The sequence below is a fragment of the Phodopus roborovskii genome, unplaced genomic scaffold, assembly GCF_943737965.1.
Source record: "Phodopus roborovskii unplaced genomic scaffold, PHOROB, whole genome shotgun sequence".
Lineage (NCBI taxonomy): Eukaryota > Metazoa > Chordata > Mammalia > Rodentia > Cricetidae > Phodopus > Phodopus roborovskii.
This window is the reverse complement of record NW_026126485.1, coordinates 16,438,213-16,462,164: the sequence shown is the minus strand read 5'-3', so window position 1 is coordinate 16,462,164 and position 23,952 is coordinate 16,438,213. Positions and strand designations below refer to the sequence as shown.

General features: G+C 38.0%; 1 protein-coding gene across 2 annotated transcripts in view; it reads left to right on the top strand.

Moving 5' to 3' along the window:
* Usp6nl (USP6 N-terminal like) overlaps nucleotides 1-23,952 on the top strand; it is a 129,314-nt gene that overhangs the window by 9,795 nt on the left and 95,567 nt on the right. For both annotated transcript variants that reach the window (XM_051194843.1, XM_051194842.1), the window contains exon 2: nucleotides 2,841-2,932. In XM_051194843.1, coding sequence (XP_051050800.1) covers nucleotides 2,929-2,932 — 4 coding nt within the window. In that variant the 5' untranslated portion in view covers nucleotides 2,841-2,928. The remainder of the gene's footprint in view (nucleotides 1-2,840; nucleotides 2,933-23,952) is intronic.

The window sequence follows — 23,952 nt, the reverse complement described above, 5'->3', positions numbered from 1 at the left end:
CCTTGGCTGAGTTTAGCTGGGTTTGGTCATAAGCTGTGAGCTGTCCACAGTTATGTGTCATTTTGGGGCCAGCAGCCTCCTTGGGTGAACATTTCTCATGCTGTGCTGTCCAAGAGAATGTAGGCAAACTTGGTGCTGCTGTACAGCTTCCAGGTAGGTGTACTCGGTTCTGCCCCTTTCCAGGAAGGCATATTGCTACACCTCCCAAGGCCAGTATGTCAAAAGTAAGATAAATGCTGGCTTTTGCAGAAAAGCTACAAAATGCTTAGTGTGTGAAATTGGGTATTTTGAGACATTACTCTTCTCTAGGGAAGGGTAACTAGGTGAGTAGAAAGGACCCTGAATGTTTTATCTTGCTACTGCTTCAGAGCCACTTGTTTGACAGACTACTACTGTGAAAGTAGGTGGGGGTGGGGGCTGGGGAGCAGATCTCTCTTTTGAAGCTGTGATAAAGAACCTTGACTATGTGACCTCACTGGGTCATTCATAAGCTTTGGAGCCTGTCCTGGAACTCTCCCTGTAGACCACATTTCTAAGAGTTGCTCCGTGGGTCTGTCCATTAAATTCTAATACATGCTTTGTATGTTTGTAAACTGTAAAACTGTGCATTTGTTACCTCATATGGGTTTGTACATCCAGTGTTTATAAGTTTTATTATCCTGACTTTAAAAACATCATTTTTAATTATGTGTAGGTGTATATGTTTGCTTGTGGGTATGTGCAACATGAGTGCAGGTAGCTGAGAAGGCCAGACAGAGGCCTTGCGGCTTTGCATATCCCTTGTAGCTGGAGTTACAGATAGCTGCGAGCCATCTGATGTGGGTCATGGTAACCGAACTCGGTTCCTCAGGAAGAGCAGTAATTTTTCTTAACTGCTGAGGCCCTGTCCTAATGTTTTAAAGATAATATTTTTAGAGCTGAGAAAATTCTTTGTGTCTTAAATACTAGAATTAAGGATTTATTCAGCTTCTTATGGTATGACAGGAAGAGGGCATTATATCCTATAGGATACTTTGATACTACCATTTAGAAAACTTAACATTAAAAATGTCTATAAACAAGCTCCCGGGCCAAGAGTAGTTGCTCCAAGTGTTAATGCATGTGAACTCTTGGGGCCTCTGAGACATGTTTTTGTGACATTTGGTTGCCTTTCCTTGTTGTCATTCAGCATGTTCTGCCTCTTAGTTTCCAAGGAAGGAAATCAAATCCAATTAATGTAATGAGAAACTTTGAAAGTGTACCTGAATCTAATGTAGGATTCTATGCGATTGTAGACTTGCCACGGCACTCATTTCTTTGGGATAACTTGGTTATCTGGGAATGATAATCACTGGCTAATGCACAGATGAAGGAGAAAGCCTGTGGGCTGGGGTCAGGTGACAGGATGGCAGAACTATGATTATATACTGCTGCTAACTACAGTGTAGGCAGCATGTGGTACATGCACATGCTGATGCAATTTCTACATTGTGTAAATGTGTGCTGCTTACACATCTTACATAATCTGAGTACAGCATATGGATATAGCAAACAGAATCTTTAAAAGGGTGACCCTAACTTTGATTCAAAGCCAAGGGGCTACAGTTTTGTTGTTTTCTTGAGTGAGTTAGAAAATCAGGTGTCACTTTTATGATTGCAGTAAGTAGTAGTTTACTGGTTAAAAAAGGAAGTTATGCAAGTTTGCATTTTGTATTGAATTGCAAAGCTGTAAAGTTATGTATTATATCTAAGAGCATTTATGCATCCATGTTTTTGTTTAAATATACCACTATGCCTTATCTAAAAATGTGCTAATCAATTGAGGAAGATGTTATAATGCAAATCTTAGTCAAGGGTCAAGTGCGTTTTAGTATTGATACCCACACTATATAAATATAAAGCAATGCTTTATATTACACTTGAGTGAAGAGAACTAAAGTCTAAAGATTTCAATTTATTTAGCAAATGTATGTATATATACATATATACATAATATACATTTATACACAGACACACACACACACACATATATATACACACATATGCTTAGAACTCCTTGAAAGGATATGTGCTACACATACCTAAATAAATGTGAACTCATATTATGTTTATACTGAGGAAATGGGCATCATTAGAGAAAGTTTGTAGCACTAATGCTTGTGGTCATTATTTGAGGCTTATATAAATACTTTGTATGCAATCAAAATAGACTTAGCAGGCATGATATGTTTTATTTACCCTAGGCAGGGCTCTCTTCTTTTCCTTGATTTTATTAGCTGGGAACGGGGAAGGAATAATTGTAGTACTGAAGACTGAAGATGACAAGTTTCTGTATGGTAGTTGTCTTCTACATACTAAGCTCCGTATGGCAGTTGCCTTCTACATACTAAACTTCTGTATGGCAATTGCCTTTTACATACTAAGCTCCTGTTTGATAGTTGTCTTCTATGTACTAAGCTTCTGCATGGTAGTTGCCTTTTTTAAAAAAATAATTTATTTTAACTATTTTATATGTGTTGGTGTGAAGGTGTCAGATTTTCTGGAACTGGAGTTATAGGAAGTTGTGAGCTGCCATGTGAGTGCTGGAAATTGAACCTGGGTCCTCTGGAAGAGCAGCTAGTGCCCTTAACTGCTAAGCCATCTCTTCAGCCCTGGTAGTTGCCTTTTTGAAGGTACTTGTTTTAGAAAGAGGGACCTGTGAATTGGATGGTGATTAGTAGTAATCTTTTATATTTAAAAGAGAACGACTAGAAGTTCTATGGGTAATAGAAAAAGCTGAATTAAAGTTATTTTCATTTCCTTGTAGAAAACTTTAACCATTGACCTTTAGAAAATCTGATTTCTTTTTTCTCTGTTTCCAGAACAGGATATGTATTCCTCTGAGAAATCCTGGACAGTAGATTTTGGTCTAATACTGGATTGGGACAACACACACAGACTTTTCCAGTCATGAGTAAGTGCCCTGTTTGGTTCAATTTCTGCTGCCTCAGGAGCTTTTGTATTGTTTGCTTAACAAGAGAAGAAACATGTTACTAGTATGCACTTCCTGAGAGAAGGATTTTATTCTCCTCAGTGCTGTGACCTGTCTCTTAGGCACAAGAGACAACTTTTGATGTTTGGTTTACACTAAGCGGTTAAATATGATGAGGGCACCTTGCCCTACCTTATTAGCTGACAAATTCTAACACTTCAGAGCTATTGACTTTCTGTTTTCTACTGGGAAGTGATTCTAAAAGTATGAGAGGAAATATTGGAGCTGACCATAACTAGGAGAGGCTTTATTGTGTAAAATTTCATCCTAGGGCAACATGGGTTAATGTATTTATGAAAACCACAAAAATCTATCAGTACTTTTAATGTAGCAAGAAAACAAGGATATCTTAGAAGATTTGAAAAAAAAATTATCTTCTCAGTTTTAAGGGGACAGTATATGTCATATTTTCTGTTCACTTCTGCCTGTAAGCAGAACTGGGTTTTATTGTTATTAACTGCTTACTTTTAGAGTGGGAAGAAAGAATAGGGTCTTAAATGGCTGTTGGAAGTATAGACTTTCTGAATATGAAAACTCTGGGATAGTGTGAGCATTTCCTTATTAGAATGTTAGTTTACATTTTTTGTGTATTGTTTACATTGGTTGTATTTACCTTAATATGAATTAAGGCAGCTTTCTTCGTTTTTTTAAAGTTTATTTTTATAGTGAAATATTTGAGTCTTTCTAAAAAAGATCCTTGCAGAAAGTCACCTTTGGTTTTTAAAACATCTCCTGTGCCTTTTTTTTTTTGTTGTTGCTTTGTTTGTTTTGTTTTGTTTTGTTTTGATTGGGGTACTTTGAACAAACAGGATCAGTTACTGGAGGTGTTCAGGTCCAGATGAGGGAGAGGCTCCGTGTGCTAACTCAGTTCCATGCATGAACTTTTGTATGAGGTTATATCATAGAAACCCAGCTCCAGTGAAGATGGTCATGAGTTCATGGAAATTAGGATGGAAGTTGCAAGATTTTTTAACTTAAAATTCCTTTGAAAATTAACTAAACTTCTCTTTTTAGTTTTAGAGTTTTATAGCATCATCGTTACATGAGTTTCTGAGGACAGGCAACTTGTATTTTCATTTTCTGATCTCACTGTTTTGTATTTACGTACTAAATAAATATTACAGATACTTGTGTTTTTAGTGTGTGGTAGCTCTTCTGTGTATTAATATTTTTTAGATGAAATTTGAGGAGTTCTTTCAAGAAGACTGTGTGTGTAGAGGGTGGTAGCTGGAACTGTATGAGAAAGTAATGTTGACTCACTCCACAGAGGTGCACTGAGTGGTCCAATAGTCTAGCATAGAGATAGATGGGAATGGACATTGGGAAAGAAAGGAGGAGAGGAAGACAGTCTCCTAATCCTTTATATAGGGCTTATGGTGTTAAATTTCAGTTATAGGAGTGACTAAAGATTCATTCTGGAGAAATTACTCAGAAACATACATGCTTTTAATGTAAAATTTAAAAGTTGGTTACCTAGTCAGTATTTGCTTTGGCTAACTTGTTCTTAGACTTTGGTTCTTTTCAAACTTTCTTTGGATCAGACTGGGTTACATTTCCTTTTCTTGACAATTTGATGATATTATGTAGAAAAAAGAAGTTGTTCTTGAATAGACCACCACAATAAAGGTAGTCTAAGGAGTGTTACGGTGGTCACATGCTGTGTTTTTTAGGGAGCTCTAAATCTCAGAAAGTGGGACTCGAATGTAACAGAAATTCTTATTTTGGAAAAAAAATCCACTTGGCGTGTAGTTATAGTGATTTAACTACATTTGTCATTAAAATCTAGATGGAATTTCTAAACCTAACGTGGGTGAGAATCATTGATTATTTTGTAATGATTTTCTTTAATATTTATGTAGGTATCAGAGGAAAGATTGGATATTTAGATGTGTGAGTAACTTTACCTGGAAGGTTCCTCAGCTCATGTCATGGAACACATAGGACATAGTAAGCTTTGAACAGCACATGAGATAAATGGATGAAGGTTGGAGACAACCCACCTTTATACTGCAGGCCTGGCCGTCATGTGTTCTCAGCAAGGGATGGTTTGTATCTACCTGCCCTGGCTTAGTCCTGAAATAGCAGTCAGGTTGCCTAAGCCCTTTGAACTTGCTTTGTTTTTTAGCTCCCATTCTTGCCAATATGTATTCTAGCAAATTCTGAGTTGAATACTTGGGATGCTATTATGTTGTGAATTTCATTGTGGATTGTTGACTTAATTAGTTAACGAGAAGGTTTTGGTTTTTAGCACTTAAATTGTTACTGCTTTTTGTATTTGCATTTTGTAGTTTACATTTATTCAGTTTGTTTATTTTATCATGTAAAGCCAAAAATGAAATAAGGGAAGTGAGCAGTTTAGATTATTGATAGCTATTATAGCAAAGAAAGTCCCCCATGCATGGCAGTATTTAGTGATTTTATTGATGGGTATGTTTAAAACAAAGCAAAAAAGCATAAAAGTAAAAGAAATTAAGTTATATTTAATTTTCTTTTTCAAAGCTTCATGTTTTCTCTATTTTTAAATTTTAACCTCTACTGTATTTTGTTTCACTTTATTCAGGAGAGCTTTCTTTGAAATTAATAATGTTTATTTTAAAGTTATTTGGCTGTCAGTTCTCTTCTCCTGACTGGGTCAATCACGAGTCTGTATCGAATATTGGTGTGTTTGATCCTGCCCTTTGGCCTACATAATGGGATGTGCTCTTTTTTTTTGGGGGGGTGGTGGTGGTTCAAGACAGGGTTTCTCTGTGTAGCTTTGGAGTCTGTCCTGGAACTCGCTGTGTAGACCAATCTGGCCTCAACTCACAGAGATCCACCTGTCTCTGCCTCCCAGGTGCTGGGATTAAAGGTGTGTCTCATCACTGTCTGGTGGGATGTGTTCTTTTTTTCTAAAGTCATTTTTTTTTGCATTGGAAACATCTCTTATTTAGCTGAGGAAAAGAAATGGGCCTGATAGTTGGTGTAGTGTATTGATGGTTTTCTAGTATAGTTGGAACAGTTTGCTTTAATGTGTGTTTTAGTAGATAATGTTATAAATGGGGTAGATCACTGAGCCCCTCAGTGATAGCTCAGGAATTCTGCTGCTCTTGGTTATAGAAAAATTGGCAGTAATAGATACTTCCCTAAATATTGGTTAACAATTCTGTCTAGAACAATAATCTACCTAAAAATAGAATAATTGCATACCTCAGAAATAGGCTGGGAAGTTAAAAGAAAATTTAAGTTGAATTGTATTTTAAATACTGGTGAATCTGTCCTATCACTGAGCAACATCTTCATTGTTGTTGCAATGATTCTTAATGTAAGGGATGACTTTGTAAATGTTTGGGGCTTTATAGATGGCAGTTAACGGCAGAGCAAAGTAGGGTGTCCTACAGCTTCCGTGGAGAATGTTGTCTCCTCCCCAAACTGACAGTGGTAAACCAAGGTGGTGGCAGTGATGAGTGTCAGCAAACACTGCTTCTCAGGAAGTGTGTGCTACTGGCTTCTGATTTAAGCACACTTCATTGTGTGACTCCGCCCACTGAACATGGAATGCACTTGGCTTTTAGTTAATTTATTTTCTTACTGTAGGAAAGTGAATAGCTCTTAATTTGATACTGTCATGGAGTAAATAGAGCCAAATGCAGTTTTATACAGAATATTCAGCTGTGACATTTCAAAGTTTTTAGGAGATAGATTTTTTTTTTTTGTTTCTACTTTTGATACTTTTTTACCAAACTTAAAAGAAAAACTTATAAAAATAGTGCCCCAAATTCCCATAGACTTTTGATTAGGATTTACTAGTTGTTTATGTTCTCTCTCAATCTTCATGTCCTTCTCTTTCCCTCTTCTCTCTTTCATACACTTCTATATGAAACATTTATTTATGATTGAAGTGTTTTTGATGGAATTCTGGTTTTCTTTGATTAAAAGTCATTTTGAGTTTTAGCATAAACATAAATTACTAAAGTAGTAGCTTTTCCAGCTTTTAGAATTACTTTATTAGTTAAAATTACAGGACATTTATGTATTATTTCTCCAAAGCTACATTATTTACCAGGTTGTATAGGTCTTCCAATAAGAAATTTTTTTAGACATACATTATATTACAAAATGTATACAAATTTGATACATGAATTAACTTCAGTAAATTTCCTTTTTTTAGAATACAGATTAATGACTTCTTTATAATTGCTTTAAGACCCTTCATCCTTTTTTATTATTCCTTTCTTGGTATTTTCGTATGTGCATTTTACATGTTTCAGTCAGACCACTCTGTACTCTTTCTCCTGCAGCTCCTCCTTATATCCCACCACTTTTCTCTTCCAGCTTCATCTTCTCTCTCCTTTTAAACCCAGACTCCACTTAGTGCTGCTGCCTTTGTGTGCATGGTTAGCCTCTCAGGGGCTGCAGCCTCCCCACCTTCAGCCAACTGCCGCTTGCCAGTAGCTTTTCAGATTCAGGTGGGACTTCATGAGCCCCTGTCTTGTCCATGCTGGGATTTTTGGTTGGTCTGATCTTGTACAGGTCTTGTGCATATAGTCACAGTCTCTGTGAGTTCATGTGTGCAATGGCACTGTCGAAGACCATCCATTCTTAAGGGGACTCTTAACATTTTATTGAGAGAACAGTTTCACAATGGCAGTCCTCTTGAAGTTCCCAGAGTCCCAGGAGCCTGGGGTGGAACACATCTTATGCTGACTATCCTTGTTGGGTAGGGCAAATGGCTTGCTGTTTTTAATTTCCTGCCTACCGCTACCTACTCACCCGCCTGCCTCCAGCTTTATTTATTTGAAGGTATGTGGATTGGAGTAGACCATTTGTAAGCCTTGTACCACTGGTTATGATTAGGCTGGTGGGAGGACTTTTATTCAGTTATGCCTTAGAGGAGCCTTCCTGGCTATGCGCTGACATGCTTTGTAAGGAAACACAGTGTCAGGGCTGGGGGCCTACGTGTGTTTCTCCACACTTGTGTCCTTGGCCACCTCCAGAAGTTCATTGTTCCAGATGCAGCCACATGTTCCCTGGTTAATTTTATTGGTTCCCTTGGCATCAGATTTCAGAGGCATGTATATTTCAAATTAATACTCTATCTTTTATGAGAGTCTGATTTTTGTGGTTCTTTTCTTGAGTCTGTGATAAAAAATGATGTAACATTTAAAAAAGTTCACGTCTTTTTTATTAACTTCTCTATAACTGGATTTCTTGTGAAAATATTATTTCTCACTTGTCAAAAGACAGTGGACAGCATATCTGAGGAAGTAGTATCTGTTATGTGGCCTAAAATAAGAAAGTTTATGATTGGCATCTAGCTTTTATTTTTTTTTTTTTTATCTAGAAGCTGGACAGCTGTGTTATCACTTGCTTCATTTCATATAAGCAGACATTATTTTGTTAAGGGAACTTGTACCATCTATATGAATGAAGAATGTCTCGTTTTTAAGGATTATGAAGTTGGTTTCCTAGCCTCTGTTCATCTCCAAATTGATATAAAAATGGTATTTTATATTTTGATTTTACATATATATATATGTGTGTGTGTGTGTGTGTGTGTGTATGGAGAGGGAGGACTGATGAGCAAAGGAGTCAAGACCATGCTGGGGTAACACACAGAAACAGCTGACATGAGCAAGGGGAAGCTCATGAATCCTAGACTGACAGCTTAGAAACCAGCATAGGACAGAACCAGGCTGCCTGAATGGGGTTGTCAGTTGGGAGGCCAGGACAGTCTATGGGACCTCTGGATGGTGGGTAGGATGGGAGTTGTTGGGGTCATGGGAGGATGTGAGGGAGAGGTAACTAGGATTGGTATAAAATAAGGTTGTTTTTAATTTAAATAAAAAAAAAACAAAAAAAATTGAGTCATGTTTGAATTTTTAGCATAAACTTTAAAGACGAGAATTAGGATTTTACTTAAATAAAGATTATACTTTTATTTTAGTGTCTATAGTGAGGGTCTATATTATATTGCTAGTGGGTTGGTCTTTAGACTACAGCTGAGAACAAGACCCATAAACTTGGCTTTTTAGAGCACAGAACTAGGAGGGAAGACCGATATTACACTAGAAGCTTGGGATTGTTAATAGAAACACAAGTGTCTGTAAGAGCAAGGGTGTGTGCTCAAGGAGGCAGGGAGGACCATGTGGGACTCTTACTCAGCTGCAGACCTGACAAAAGCTAGGAGAGAGAGCAGGTGTGAAGCCCTGCTATTAGACAGGACAAGATTAGGAAATATAGAAAAGTTCAGCTTTGGTAGAAGCTTTAGGTCACTGTTCCACTCGTGTCTCACCTTGCACTTTTTTGTTTGTTTGGGCAGCCTAGAGCTTACCTATGTAGATCAGCCTAACCTCTAACCTGTTGAGATCCTCCTGTCTCTGCCTCCTGACTGCTGGAATTACAGTTGTGGATCACCATGCTGTCAGCCCATTTGTACTTTTTATTTTTAAGATGTATTTTATAATTTCCTTATCTCTATAAAAATGTTCTATATGCATGTGCTCATGTGTATGGGTGCCCATGGAACAGGGTATTATGGCCTGGACCTGGAATTAAAGGCATTATGAGTTACCCAATATAGGTGTTGGAAACTAAATTATGGTCTTCTGGAAAAGCAGTGTTGTAGTCCTATTGCTGTGAAGAGTAATAGACCATGACCACAGTATCTTTTATGAAGAAAAGCATTTAACTGGTACTTGTTTATAGTTTCAGAGGTTTAGTCCATTGTTATTATAACAGGGAACATGTTAGCATACAGGCAGACATGGTACTGGAAAAGTAGCTCAGTGTTCTACCTTGGGATCTGCAGGCAGCAGGAAGAGCTAGACCCTGAGTTTGGAATGGGCATTTTGAAAGCTCACAGCTCATCCATAGTGACAGACTTCCTAGAAGACCATACATACTTCCTAATCCTTTCAAATAGAGCTACTCCCTGGGGACGAATTTCAAATCTAGGAGCCTATGGGAACCATTATCATTCAAATAACCACATGTAGAAAGCAAGTGCTTTTACCTTGGAACCATCTCTCCAGTCCCTGCCCTTCATTTTTAAAACATCTCATCAAAGGTAATTTATTTTCTTTATCTTCTTCAACTGCATCATTTAAGAGTATGACAGTAGTGCTAAAATATATATCAAGAGTGGGAAATGTCATTTGTAAGCCCATTGTGTTAAAGAAACCACTTCTGATATGCAAATAATCTGATACTGCTGGAAGTAGTATATAGTTTGTGTTACCTCATTCGTAGTGTTGCTTGTGAAGAATGCTGTAGGTTGTCTCCTTTCTTTGTTGATTTAATATGCCAGGGTGACTATAGATTTCATATTAGGGAAATGAGTATTAGAGACATTTTGTTGTATACTGTGTATATTCACACACTTCATGGAGTTTATGGAAGTAGTTGTTATAGTAACATACTGTGTGTGTGTGTGTGTGTGTGTGTGTGTGTGTGTGTGTGTGTGTGTTGTTGAAGGCATGGGATCCCCTGGAGGTAGAGTTCCAGGTGCTGGTGAGTCCCGTGGGATGGCCACTGGGACCTGAATTCCTGTGCTCTGCAAGACTATGTGCACATTTAACCACTGAGCCATCACTTCAACCCCCACTGCCATTTTTAAGTGAATTAAAACACTTTGAGCATTTGAGATTTTAGATGCAGAAAAAGTTGTAAAGAAAAGTTATATATATATATATATATATATATATATATATATATTATAATTATCATGTTGTATTGCATGTCAAGTTTATTGAGATTGATTTTTGATTTTTTTTGGACAGAATAACATGTCTTTCCTCTAAAAATTCAATAGAATGGTAAAGAAACAAAGTATGTAAACTAATTTGTTATCTCAAAAGAGTGTTACTTAGAAATGGGTTTATAATTTGATTTTCAATAGTCTTTTTCTATTTGTGGATCATTTGTCATCTTGAGTATTTATAGATTATTTTTGTCACAAGAAATGTGGCCTTTCACATTCTTTTCCTTGGGGGGGTGGAAATGACAGTAGCTTAATTCTAAAGTGCATTTCCAGGAAAGTAAAAAAAAAAAATATATATATTATTTTGAAAATGGGTTAAAGAAAACAACCATCTGAACTCTTGCGAAGAATAAAAGATGCTGGGTTGTAATTCATAAGATGAAAAGAGTTTATATGTGGAGCACAAGTGCCAGCATCTTTGTCCATGTTTATTGTATAGAGATGTTGATGAAATGTTTAGAAAGAATATGTATAACACTACTACATTTTTGTAAAATCAGTAGCAAGGAGTACCTGGATCAGTTAGAAAGTTGTTAAATCATACTAATTTCTATATGGTGGTCTTGAGAAGTTGTTTCTTGTATTGGTCCTTGTTTCATTCTTGTTTGCCTGCACTGGAAAATGGAATTATTTTTACTAATGAGAAAACTCCCTTAAAGGTACATATTGACAAAAAGAAGATTAGTGAGACGTAAGAAGTTAGTGTATAATTCCTTAAGATTGTGTGCTATTCAGTTATTTACAGTATTGTTTGCTGTTTGTACAGAATTATTTTTTTAGTAGACTGATTTTCTTGAACTTCTTCATACTTAGGGTCAAACAAGATGCCCCAGCGAAAATTTGTTCTTGATTTTACTAAATGAATGAAACAATTCATAAGAGACCAGATCCAGTCTTGTTCTTTTTCTGTTTTTTCTTTTGATGAGTGAGAAGCTAAGGGAAGACTTCTTTCCTTTGTCTAGCTAATTTTCTTTTTACCTTTCACCATTAATCACTTCCTGATATTCATCCTTTCACCTGAAATGTTTTGGCCCAGTATTTTCATCTGGAAAAAGTAGGTGGATGAAGTCGGGTTGTCTCCTGGGGGCAGAGTAGATAGTGATTTCGTTTCTAGTCATTACATCTCTTCTTCTTGTCTCATTCTTGGGATTTGGATATGATAGTGAGAAGAAGGAAGTCAACATTTGGGCGTTACCAAAATGTTATTGGTTTGGGGGTGGGTGGAAATATGTAACAACTGTACAAATGTAGGAGGCGGTATCAGAATTTCTGGGTAACAGGTAAGAGTGCCTCTGTTGCAGAAAGCAGCAGCTCACAGTTTCGGCAGGTAGCAAAGGTAACTGTAGTATCTTTTTTGTTTTCCAAGCCCCACTAGACCTTTAACATATAGACAATTATTATTATTGTTGTTACTACTACCCATTTCCTGCCCCCAGCTCCTTACCATGTCTCCACCAACACACCTCTTCCCAACTTCATGTCTTTTTCTTCTTCTTTTAATCCAGTTAGTGCTGCCCTTATGTGCATGGGCAGAAGACCGTTCACGGAAGTGTGATATACCTATCAATGACCACATCCTCAAAGAATGATCTCCTTCTCCCAGCAGCTAGCAACTTCCAGTAGCTTTTCAATAAGGCATGGTGCCTAGAGATTTTCTAGCCATGTGTGCTGGGATTTTGGCTGGCTTGATCGTATACAAGTCTTGTGTAGATAAACCATAGCTAGTGTGAGTTCATGGGTGTGATAGTCAATGACATGTCCAGAAGACAGCATTTTATAGTACTCCTCCTTGTCCTTTACCTTTTAATACCTTTCTGCTTCCTCTTGTATGATGTTATGTAGGCTTTGGATGAGTGGGTGGGGCATAACACAAATACCCCATTTAGTGATGAACAATTCATTCTTGTATTCTCAGGACTTTGACCTATTATGTATCTCTCCACTGATAGCTGCCCATTACAGAATGAAGCTTCTTTGGCCAAGGTCGGTAAAGCCAACATCTGTGGATATAAACAAGTATCTAGAAGGTAATTTGACAGCATGGCCATTCAGCAAAATAACAATAGCAAGTTTTACTTAGGACCTTTGGCCTCCCAGCCATAAGCTTTTGACCAGGATTAAAGTACCAGGCATGAAATTTATTCCTGTGGAGCAGACCTCAAGTCCCTCCCCCCAACAAACAAACAAACAAACAAACAAATGAAAGAAAGAAAGAAAAAAGCTGTTAGTTACTCAGTGATAGTAGTGCCACTGTTGGACTAATGGGCACATCTTACCTGGGAGGTGAGTATTGCATCAGCATGTAGAGTCTCGTGCTGGCTAAGACTATGTATATTTATTTCTTTAAATTTTTTTTTTAATTTTATGGTTGGGGGGTCACCATAAGAGGGAACTGTATTACAGGGTCACAACATTAGAAAGGTTGAAAATCCCAGCATTAAAAGTTCACTTTCTCAGCTGGACGGTGGTGGTCCAGCATGCCTTTAATCCCAGCACTCAGGAGGCAGAGGCAGGTGGATGGATCTCTGTGAGTTCGGGGCTAGCCTGGTTTAAGGAGGGAGTTCCAGGACAGCCAAGGCTACACAGAGAAACCCTGTCTTAAAAAACAAAAACAAAAAAAAGTTTGCTCTCTTCTCTTTTTAAACTAAAAGTGTTTCTCTCTTTCAAGAAATAATAGTGAAATAATAAATTTTATTTACTATAAAAATATAGCAAAAAGAAGAATGTAAACAGTTCTATATAATGCTATTGTTTAGGAACCCTCCTCTTATGTTAAAATGGTCTCTTAGGATTTCTATTGCTGTGAAGAGGCAACATTTAATTGGGGCTGGCTTACAGTTCAGAGCTTTAGTAGTCCATTATTGTCATGATAGGAAGCTTGGTGGCTTGCAGGCAGACATGGTGCTGGAAAGATAGTTGAAAGTTCTACATCTGGATTGGCAGGCGCAGGAAGAGAGAGTGACACTGGGTCTGGCTTGAGCATCTGAAACATGGAGGCCCACTCCTAGTGACATACTTCCTCCAACATGGCCACACCTTCAAAACTGTGCCACTTCCTAGGTGGGCTTTGGGGCTCATTTTTATTCAAACCACCCAAGGTAGTTATCTGAGGATTTGTTACAGCAGTGCAAAGTTAACACAACCTATATCCTTCAGCCATACCAAATTATGCTGAGGGAATAAAAGAATAAAAGCCATAACAAGGAGGGTCACAAGTTCAAGGCCAACCTAGGCTTTGTAGTGAAACCCCACCTCAAACAAAACAAAAACACACTCAGTGGGTCAAACAACAGATACTCATTTCCCCCAATTGCAGTGTCTGTTGTAGATCAGCTGAAGACTTTGGGTCACATCAGCATTGTTCTCAAGTAGGATCTTGCTGGGAAGTTGCTGGACCTGGTGACCCAGGTAGAGCAGGGAGAAAGTGAACTTTTGTTTTTTTTTTTTTAAAGACAGGGTTTCTCTGTTACCCTTGGCTGTCTTGGAACTCCTTCTCTAGCCCAGGCTAGCCCTGAACTCACAGAGATCCGCCTGCCTCTGCCTCCCAAGTGCTGGGGTTAAAGGCATGCTGGACCACCACCACCCAGCTGAGAAAGTGAACTTTTAATGCTGAGGTTTTCAACCTTTCTAATGTTGTGATACAGTTCCTCTTATGGTGACCTCCAACCATAAAATTATTTCTGTTCTAACTTGATAACCATTATTATGCTACTGTTGTGAATTATACTGTAAATATCTGTGCTTTCTGCTGGTCTTTGATGACCCCTGTGAAAGGGTGGTTTGACTTCCCAAGGGGTCATGACTCATGGGTTGAGAATCACTGACTTGGGAAAAATTCCGGGTACCATTTTGATGGTTTTTTTTTTTTTTTTACTCTCTCTGTAGTGGAATCCTTGTGTTTTGTACTTTCTGTGCTTACTTATCCCTGTATGGTTAGTGTTTCCCATGACAGTCTTCTAGGATAGAGACCCTAGTTTGCACCAAATGTTAGGATCACTTGAAGGAGTGTTTTTCAGATGCCTTGGTAGTATGTTTTGATGGTGATTTTCATTTTCAAATAAAAACTAATCCAGTAGGATGAAATAATGCAACTGAAATGTATGGAAAAATGAATCCTATATTTTTTCATCAAACATAATGTTTATTGAGAGGATAATGTACCATCTTTCTTTTCATTACTGTGGAAGGAAGAAATTGGAAGACAGCAAACTTTTCAGGGCTAACATGTTGCTTAGTGGTAAAGTACTTACTTCTTAGCCCTGGTTTGATTTTTGAGAGGGAGAGAGGGAAAGTTACTATTCAGCTTCTTTTCTAGAAGAGAGGTGCTAGGTATTTAATGCCTATTACCTATTCAAAACTGTCCTAGGAGACAGGGCAATGATAGAAGGAATGGAATTTGATTTGTTTCTATCCAGTCTTCAAAGAGATTTACTAAAAAGGCCACAGTTTTGGTTTGAGATGTTTTGACCTATCAGAATGTGTCAACCTCTCACTCACTCCCACTTCCTACTCACCTCCCAGCTGGGGACCCAGCCCAGGGCCTTGTGCTAGGCAGTAGTCTACCACTGAGGTATATCTGCAACCCCTGAACTTTAATAGAAACATGTACACTAAAGCTAGCAAGTAGTTGAGGGAGTTACTTTGTTCTGCACTTTCTTTACAGGTATTTCCTGCTGTTGTAGGTTTAAAGTGTGCTGTTCTCTTTGTGTTGTGAATGATATATATGCACATCTTTTCCCTAGAAGAGGTGAACATTTTGCCCTGAACCCTAAAGCTACACATTTTTCCAGAGAAGTCATGACGGCTGAGAAAGCAAGATTTTAATCATGTGGATCCATCGTGTACCTCAGTTGAAAAAATGAGAATATAAATAAGTCATTAGCTGTCTATCTGAAGGCAAAGGAACTGTCTCTGATTCTCCCCAGGATCTATTATCTTATGATGTTAAAAATATCAACATATTGAATAGGAAAAAAAGAAAAGTAGGAAAGTTGGTGATACAGGAAAAGGGAATAGGTTTCTGTTGGGGAATCACTGTAATAAATATAATACTAGCAGGGCGGACCCATAAGTCTCTCCCTTGGTTACTATAGGTTCACTTTGAGAAGGGCTTCTGTGTGGTTAATGGAATGTGAAGCATAGGTATTAAGTATTCATTAAGCATTGCTGCAGTCATGCTGTTGAAGCCATTACATGGCAGAAGCAGTAGTTTTGCTTGTTTTAAATTCTCTGGCCCATGGCTCTGTGTTGAGACCAATGATTTGTGGACTCCTTGGGGGAATTTTGTGTGTATGTGAACTTAGACTTTTATTCACGTACTAAGAAGTCAGGTGTGTGTGAAGAGGAAGGGGAGGGAAGAGGAAAGAGAGGAAGGAAGGGAGAGGATTTTTTAGGCTATTTTTGAGGCACTATATCTTTTATGCAAATCTGGGAAGTTGGAGTTAACAAGATAGATTTTTATTTTTATCACATTTTCTGATTCAAATATAAGGTTTTTGAGAAATTGGAAGACAGTATTAAAGCTTTTGACAGTACAGGGTATTTTGGTTTTACTTAAAAATTTGCACATAGCATCTGTGATATCATTTGAGAATTTATAGCATAGACTTGGGTTTTCTTGTCGTGGCTTTTGTGTGGAGTGTGTTTTGCTGTGCTTAGTGATTTACAGATTACACAGTTTGGTGCATGAATAGTGTATGCTTTGCACAGTAACACAGTTTGGGCTTTGTGGATGGCCTTTTAACATGGGCTGGAGTCCTCAGGAAGATAGAGCTGGCTCTCTTGTTTTCTGTTAACTGCTCCTGAGCGTCATTGTATCTAGGCAAAGCATTTATTTCTCGGAAGTTGAACTGTGTTCGTGCTTGAGCGTTCAGACAGCAGAAATGTGTTAAGCTCTTGATGATGAAACCTGTTGGATCTCTAGTGGAAGCAGCTGGAGCCTTTGGCTTTTTAACTAGCGATGATTCAAGTTTTGCAGATTGTAAAGGAGCTGGTGACACCATCAAGGCAGAAGGCAGCCACCGCGAAGGAAGGTAGGAGCATCCGCAGAGTGAACCACCGGAGCACTTGAAGGCACTTAGAGGCTTTGATAAGTATTAATTTAAAGAACAGCTATAAGCATTCTGTTTTCATGTGTGCTTTTACCTTCCTGCATTATTACAGTGTCTGAAAAGGACCAGGTAGTATGGCATGATTGTTAACATGCTCATTATTCCTATTTTAAGCCCCAAATGAGAAGCATATTATTTTATTAAAAGGTACAGAAACCAAGAGGGAGTTATTACACTCTGCTGTGACAGTGTTTTCATGTTGCAAAGATCCTTTTGCAGTAGGGATTTTGTTGGTAGGCAAATAATTGCTATAATCCTCTTAATCTTAAAATATAATCACTGCAGAATTAGAAGGGAGCAAGCTAGAAGTCTGCTTGTAATAGGGCAGAAGTAGGTGGTTCTTATTTCTGTGAATAGCTGATAAATAATAGTAATAAGTAAGAACTTGACCAGTGCTTGGTGAGTTTGTCTTTCTTAGTGAACAGTCACTTTTTTTTCCTGTTTAAAATTGTATGCTTCATCAGCACTGTTTTTATTGAAGCCAGTCATGTATTTGGAGCATATGCCTGAGACATATTGAAATACAGTAAACATACTTAAAATTGCTTTTCTGACTTACCTGTCTTAAAATGAGTGAATACAAATATGCTTAGAAGACATACATGTATATTTTTGCTTTTTTGAATGCTTGCAATAGTAAACCTCTAATGTGATAACTAGGGATGGATTTTCAGCATCCACAGGCCTTCAGCCAAGGTGATGACTGGCGCTTTCACTCCCTTAGTCTCTGGGTAAAATGTGGCAGCTAATAAATGTATGTGCCAACCTACACGCATGTGAACCCGCAGTGCTTCACTTGTATGTATTCTCTAGTAGAGCATTCTATTTTTTACAGACTTGGGTAATGCCGGTGTGCCTCAGATGCTACATGCAGATTTAAAAATACTTGTTTTATTATGGTATGGTCAGTATTTGAAAATAAAACATGAGATTCCAAATATCCCGAGTAAACAGATTTGAATCAGTGGTGTAAAGTGTGATAGGCAGCTCAGCCATATACAAAACAGTCGGACCGGAAAAAAAACTGTCTTTTTACTTATTTTATGGTAGAGCATGGTATTTAAATGATCAGAGTTGCATCTCATAAAGCAGAGAGGAGCAGTCATTGTTTGCTTTTGGATGGTGATGGGTTATTTATTTAGGGTACTTTATAATTATTTATGTCCTATTTTCTACCTTCTTTTTTTTTCCCCTTCTGAAATATACTACATTCTTCTCTAAATGGTAGGATTTTAATAAGCACTAAAAAATTCTTACTACATTTACTATTTCAGAAGGATATAATTAATGTACTCTCAATCTGTTTGAAAATGTCAGATTCATAATTTGACCTTTACAGTCAGAATTTTTTATTGGAATGTTTCTCCTGGTTTTTATGTTTTTAATTATAGTTACTTGGGATATACCTATGGCAGAGGATGATACTGGTTTTCTAAAATTTTTATAAATTTAAAAAATTTATTAAATTACTTTTGTATGTAAGTGTTTTGCTTGCATGTATCTCTATGTACCACGTGTATACCTAGTGCCTGAGGAGGTGTGAGGCTCCAGGTGGGTGCTGGAAATCAGATCCAGTCCTTTGCAAGAACAAGTGCTTTTAACTGTGGAGCCAGCTCTCCACCCTGATATTGTTTTCCTTGTCTTTGAAAGTATGTCTTTGTATCTATTAAGTGCCAGGAAATACTATATGAGTATAGAAAGGATATTGGTGGGGGGCGGAAAGATGGCTCAGAGGTTAAGAGCACTGGCTACTCTTCCAGAGGACCTGAGTTCAATTCCCAGCAACCACATTGTGACTCACAACCATCTATAATGACATCTGGTGCCCTCTTCTGTGTTCTCTCTTCTGGTGTGCAGGCATACATGGATCAGAATATTGTATACACAATAAATAAGTAAGCCTTTAAACAAAGGAAAGAACATTGCCAAAAGATATGGCATATTAAGGTGATGGTGTGTCTTTTTTATTATTTTTTAAATCTTTATTTTTTAATTTAAAATTAAAACAAGTTTATTTTACATATGAGTCCCAGTTTTCACACCCTCCCATCCTCCCTGTTCTCCCAACCAATCCCCATCCCATCCCCTTTCTGCTCCCCAGAGAGGGTGAGGCCTTCTATGGGGAATCTTCAAAGTCTGCATATCATTTGGAGCAGGGCCTAGGCCTTCTATGTGAAATGGACTCCAAAAGTCCATTTGTGTACTAGGGATAAACACTGATCCATTACCTGAGGCCCCATAGACTGCATAGTCTTCCTAACTAACACCTACATTCGGGGAGTCTGGGATTGTCCTTTGCTGGTTTCCCAGGTATCAGACTGGAGTTTACGAGCTCCCCCTTGTTCAGGTCAGCAGTTTCTGTGGGTTTGTCCAGCCTGTCTTGACCCCTTTGCTCATCACTCCTCCCTCTCTGCAATTGGATTCCAGGAGTTCAGCTCAGTGTTTACCTGTGGGTGTCTGCTTCTGCTTTCATTAGCTACTGAATGAACGCTCTAGGATGGCATTTAAGGTAGTCATCAATCTCATTATCGGGGAAGGGCATTTAAGGTAGCCTTTCCACTATTGCTTAGATTGTTAGTTGGGGGTCATCCTTGTAGATCTCTGGACATTTCCCTAGTGCAAAATTTCTCTTAAAGCCTATAATGGTTCCCTCTATTATGGTATCTCATTTCTTGCTCTCCTCTATTCTTTACCTGACTCAACTTTCCTGCTCCCTCATGCCCACCTCTCCCCACCCCTTCCTCCTAACCCCCTCTTGCCTACCCTCATGCTCCCAATTTGCTTGGGAGATCCTGTCCCTTTCCCCTTCTCCAGGGGACCATGTATGTCTCTCTTAAGGTCCTCCTTGCTTCCTAGCTTTTCTGGTGGTGTGAATTGTAGGCTGATAATCCTTTGCTCTATGTCTAAATCTATATATGAGTGAGTACATACCGTGTTTACCTTTTTGTGACTGGGTTACCTCACTCAGGATGGTTTCTTCTAGTTCCATCCATTAGTCTGCAATTTTCAATATTCCATTGGTTTGTTTTTTTCCCCCCCACTGAGTAGTACTCTATGTGTAAATGTTCCACGTTTGCTCCATCCATTCTTCAGTTGAGGGGCATTTAAGTTGCTTCCAGGTTCTGGCTATTACAAATAATGCTGCTATGAACATAGTTGAACAGATGTCCTTGTTGTATGAATGTGCATCTTTTGGGTATATGCCTGAGAGTGGAATTCCTGGATCTTGAGATAGACTGATTCCCATTTTACTGAGGAACTGCCATACTGATTTCCAAAGTGGCTGTAGGAGTTTGCACTCCCACCAGCAGTGGAGGAGTGCACCCCTTTCTCCATGTCCTCTCCAGCATAAACTGTCTTTGGTGTTTTTGATTTTAGCCATTCTGACAGGAGTAAGATGATATCTCAGAGTTGTTTTGATTTGCATTTCCCTGAAGGCTAAGGATGTTGAGTACTTTCTTAAGTGTCTTTCAGCCATTTTGGATTCCTCTGTTGAGAATTCCCTAATAAGTTCTGGACCCTATTTTTTAATTGGATTATTTGGTGTTTTGATAACTAGCTTCTTGAGTTCTTTGTATATTTTGGAAATCAGCCCTCTGTCAGAATGGGGTTTTCCCATTCTATGGGCTACTGTTTTGCCTTGTTGACTATATCCTTTTCTTTGCAATTTTAAATTCAGGAGGCCCCATTTATTAATTGTTGATTTCAGTGTCTGTGCTATTGGTGTTATGTTCAGGAAGCAGTCTCCTGTACCCTTTCATTCACTTTCTCTTCTAAGAGGTTCATTGTGGCTAGATTTATGTTGAGATCTTTGATTCATTTGGACTTAAGTTTTGTCCATGGAGATAGATAAGGATTTATCTGCAGACTTCTACGCACCATCATCCAGTTGTGCCAACACCATTTGTTGAAGATGCTTTCCTCCTTCCATTGTATAATTTTAACTGTTTTGTCAAAAATCAGGTGTTCATAGGTGTGTGTCTTTATTAGGGTTTTCACTTTGATTCCATTGTTCTTCCTGTTTGTTTTGCACCAATACCAAGCTGTTTTAAGAACCATAGCTCTATTATAGAGCTTGAAGTCAGGGATGGTGATGCCTCTGGAAGTTCCGTTCCTTTATTGTACAGGGGGTTGTTTTGGCTATCTTGGGTCTTTTGCTTTTTCCATATAAAGTTAAGGATTGTTCTTCCAAGGTCTGTGAAGGATTGTGCTGGGATTTTGATGAGGATTGCATTGAATCTGTAGATTGCTTTTGGCAAGATTACCATTTTTACTATGTTGATTCTACCTGTCCAAGAACGTGGGAGATCTTTCCATTTTTGGGTATGTTCTTTAATTTCTTTCTTTAAAGACACAAAGTTCTTATTATATAGGTCTTTCATTTGTTTGGTTAGCATTACCCCAAGCTATTTTATGTTGTTTGTGGCTATTGTAAAGGGTGATGTTTCTCTGATTTCTTTCTCAGCCCCTTTATCGTCTGTATAAAGTAGGGCTACTGATTTTTTTATTTAGTTAATCTTGTAGCCTGCTACTTTGCTGAAGGTGTTTATCAGCTGTAGGAGTTCCCTGGTAGAGTTTTTCAGGTAACTTATGTAAACTATCATATCATCTGCAAATAGTGACAGTTTGACTTCTTCCTTTTCAATTTGTATCTCCTTGATCTTTTGTTGTCTTATTGCTTGCTCTACCTAGAACTTCAAGCACAATATTGAAGAGATATGGAGAGAGTCGACAGCCTTGTCTTCCTGATTTTAGATGAATTGCATTGAGTTTCTCTCCATTTAGTTTGATGTTGACTGTTGATTTTTCTATATATTGCTTTTATTATGTTTAGGTATGTTCCTGATGGTATGCCTTTTGCTCTCAGATTTTAAATTTGGTTCAGGTAGGAATTTCTATAACTGGCAAAACGAAGGAAGTTTATGCAGAGATTTTCTTCTGAGAAGCCCTTTTAGACCTTTTCTGTGTTAATTGTGTCATTAACATTCATTACTTTTGTTACTTTGCAAAATACTGCTGTATTTTTCTGATTTTAAAAGAAATGGTTATTTTTAAAGACTTATTTTTGATTATTTTTAAAAGTGTGTGTGTGTGTGTGTGTGTGTGTGTGTGTGTGCGCGCGCGCGCGTGCGCGCATGGATTTGTGCACATGAGTGAATGTAAGGTGCTGTGGAGGCAATAAAAGGGCATCAGATCACCTAGAACTGCGGTTACAAGACAGATGTGAGCTGCTGGACGTGGGTGCTGGAATCTGAATTGTGGTCCTCTGTAAAAGCAGTGTACATGCTTAACCAGCTCTCTAGCCAGCCAGTTTTTAAATAGTACAGTTTTTAAATAGTACAGAAAAGCAGTATCATGTAGAGCAGTGATGCTCAATCTTCCCTATGTGTGACCCTTTCATACAGTCCCTCATGTTGTGCTGATGCCCTCAACCAAAAAATCATTTTCATTGACTCTTCATAGCTGTAATTTGCTACTGTTATGAATTAGAAGTATCTGATATGTGACCCCTGTGAAAGAGTTGTTGGAACCACAAAGGGTTCTCAACCCACAAGTTGAGAACCAATGCTGTAGTTAACTATATAAAACACTTATAATAAGAGTTTAAAGTACAGTGGAGAGATGCCTCTCTCTCTCTCTCTCTGTGTGTGTGTGTGTGTGTGTGTGTGTGTGCGTATGCTTGCGTGTGTATGTGTGTGTTTTAAAAAAACTTTAACACTTCTTTTCATGTAATATAAATGTGGACAATATAGAGCAAATGTAGCATTTTAAAATTGTTTTTACATTAACATTAGTAAATAAGATAGAAAAATGGGTTTGTGAAAACAGTGTACTAGAATTTCAAAGTTGAAGATGAAATAATTATGGTAAATGACTTATGAAGTTTTCAGAGTGAGTTTTCTTTGGTACAGGATTGTAAACAAATTTGTAGGATCCTAGTGAGTGGTTAAGATTGTCTTGGGCAAAGAGGAGAGTTCGCAATTCACTGTCTAGTGAGATTGCCATTGTTAGGATGGTCTTGTCTGAGAGGTCCTTTTAGTCAGAGTAACCTAAAGGGCATGTGAAATAGAGATGGAAGGGATGAGTGATAACCTTGTTCAAATAAACCATCACAGTTTCCTCTGAGGTTGCCTTAGCTTGTGTCTGTGTCTAGGGCCATTCTCAGCAAAGTTAGTAGAATACTTGCTGTTAAGAAGACTGAATAGTCAAACTCACAGTCTCTTCAGTGTGCAATAAACATGAAAATGACTGACTGCTGGGACTGTGGTTGTTCAGGTGGTTGCTTTCTCTTTAAAAACCTCATGTTTCTTTGCTTAAACATTTTGAGAATAGTACATTGAACAGTGGTACGCCAAATGTGATTGATTCTGAATTCAGACTCTTAATTTTCTTCCCAAAGAACATGTATGTAAAATTTTAACATGAAAGTTTATACAGGTTTTTTAAGGAAGCAAGGCGGAGTGTAGCAGTTCTACTATGATCTTTGCTTCAGTTCCTGCACTGAGTTCCTGTACTAAGTTCCTACTTTGGCTTCTTTTAATGATGGACCTCTAAGCCAAATAAACCTTTATCGCCCAAGTTGCATTTGGTTAGCGTTTTATCACAGTAACAGAAAGCAAAGTAGGACACAGGCTAAATATATTTATCTCTGCAAACATCAATTCTTTGTGATGAAAACTTTTGTTGATGCTAGAAACCCTTCCCCCCCACACAGCTTTCACGTTAAAGGGAATAAGAGTTTATTCTGAAGCCATTTTTATTAAACATTGGGAACAGAGATCTACCACACCTTCCATGTTCTAAGGTGGAAGTCGTTTCATGAAGTTTTATAGTTTTACAGAACAAAGAAAGTCATATATCAAGGCAAGTTAAAAGTACTTGGTGGGCATATCAAAGAGGTGGGAGAAGTTTTTATGTAAGTCCTCAATGCTATTTGATGACATTCTTAGCTTTTGTAATCCTTTTGAGATGTGTTGTACTGCTTTGCTGTCGCCTTCTTTTACCTGGAATGTGAATGCAAGTCCTCTAGTAGCAGTAGCCATCATGTAACCACGGGACAAAAGCAGTACAATACAAGGGAAATACAGAAGTTG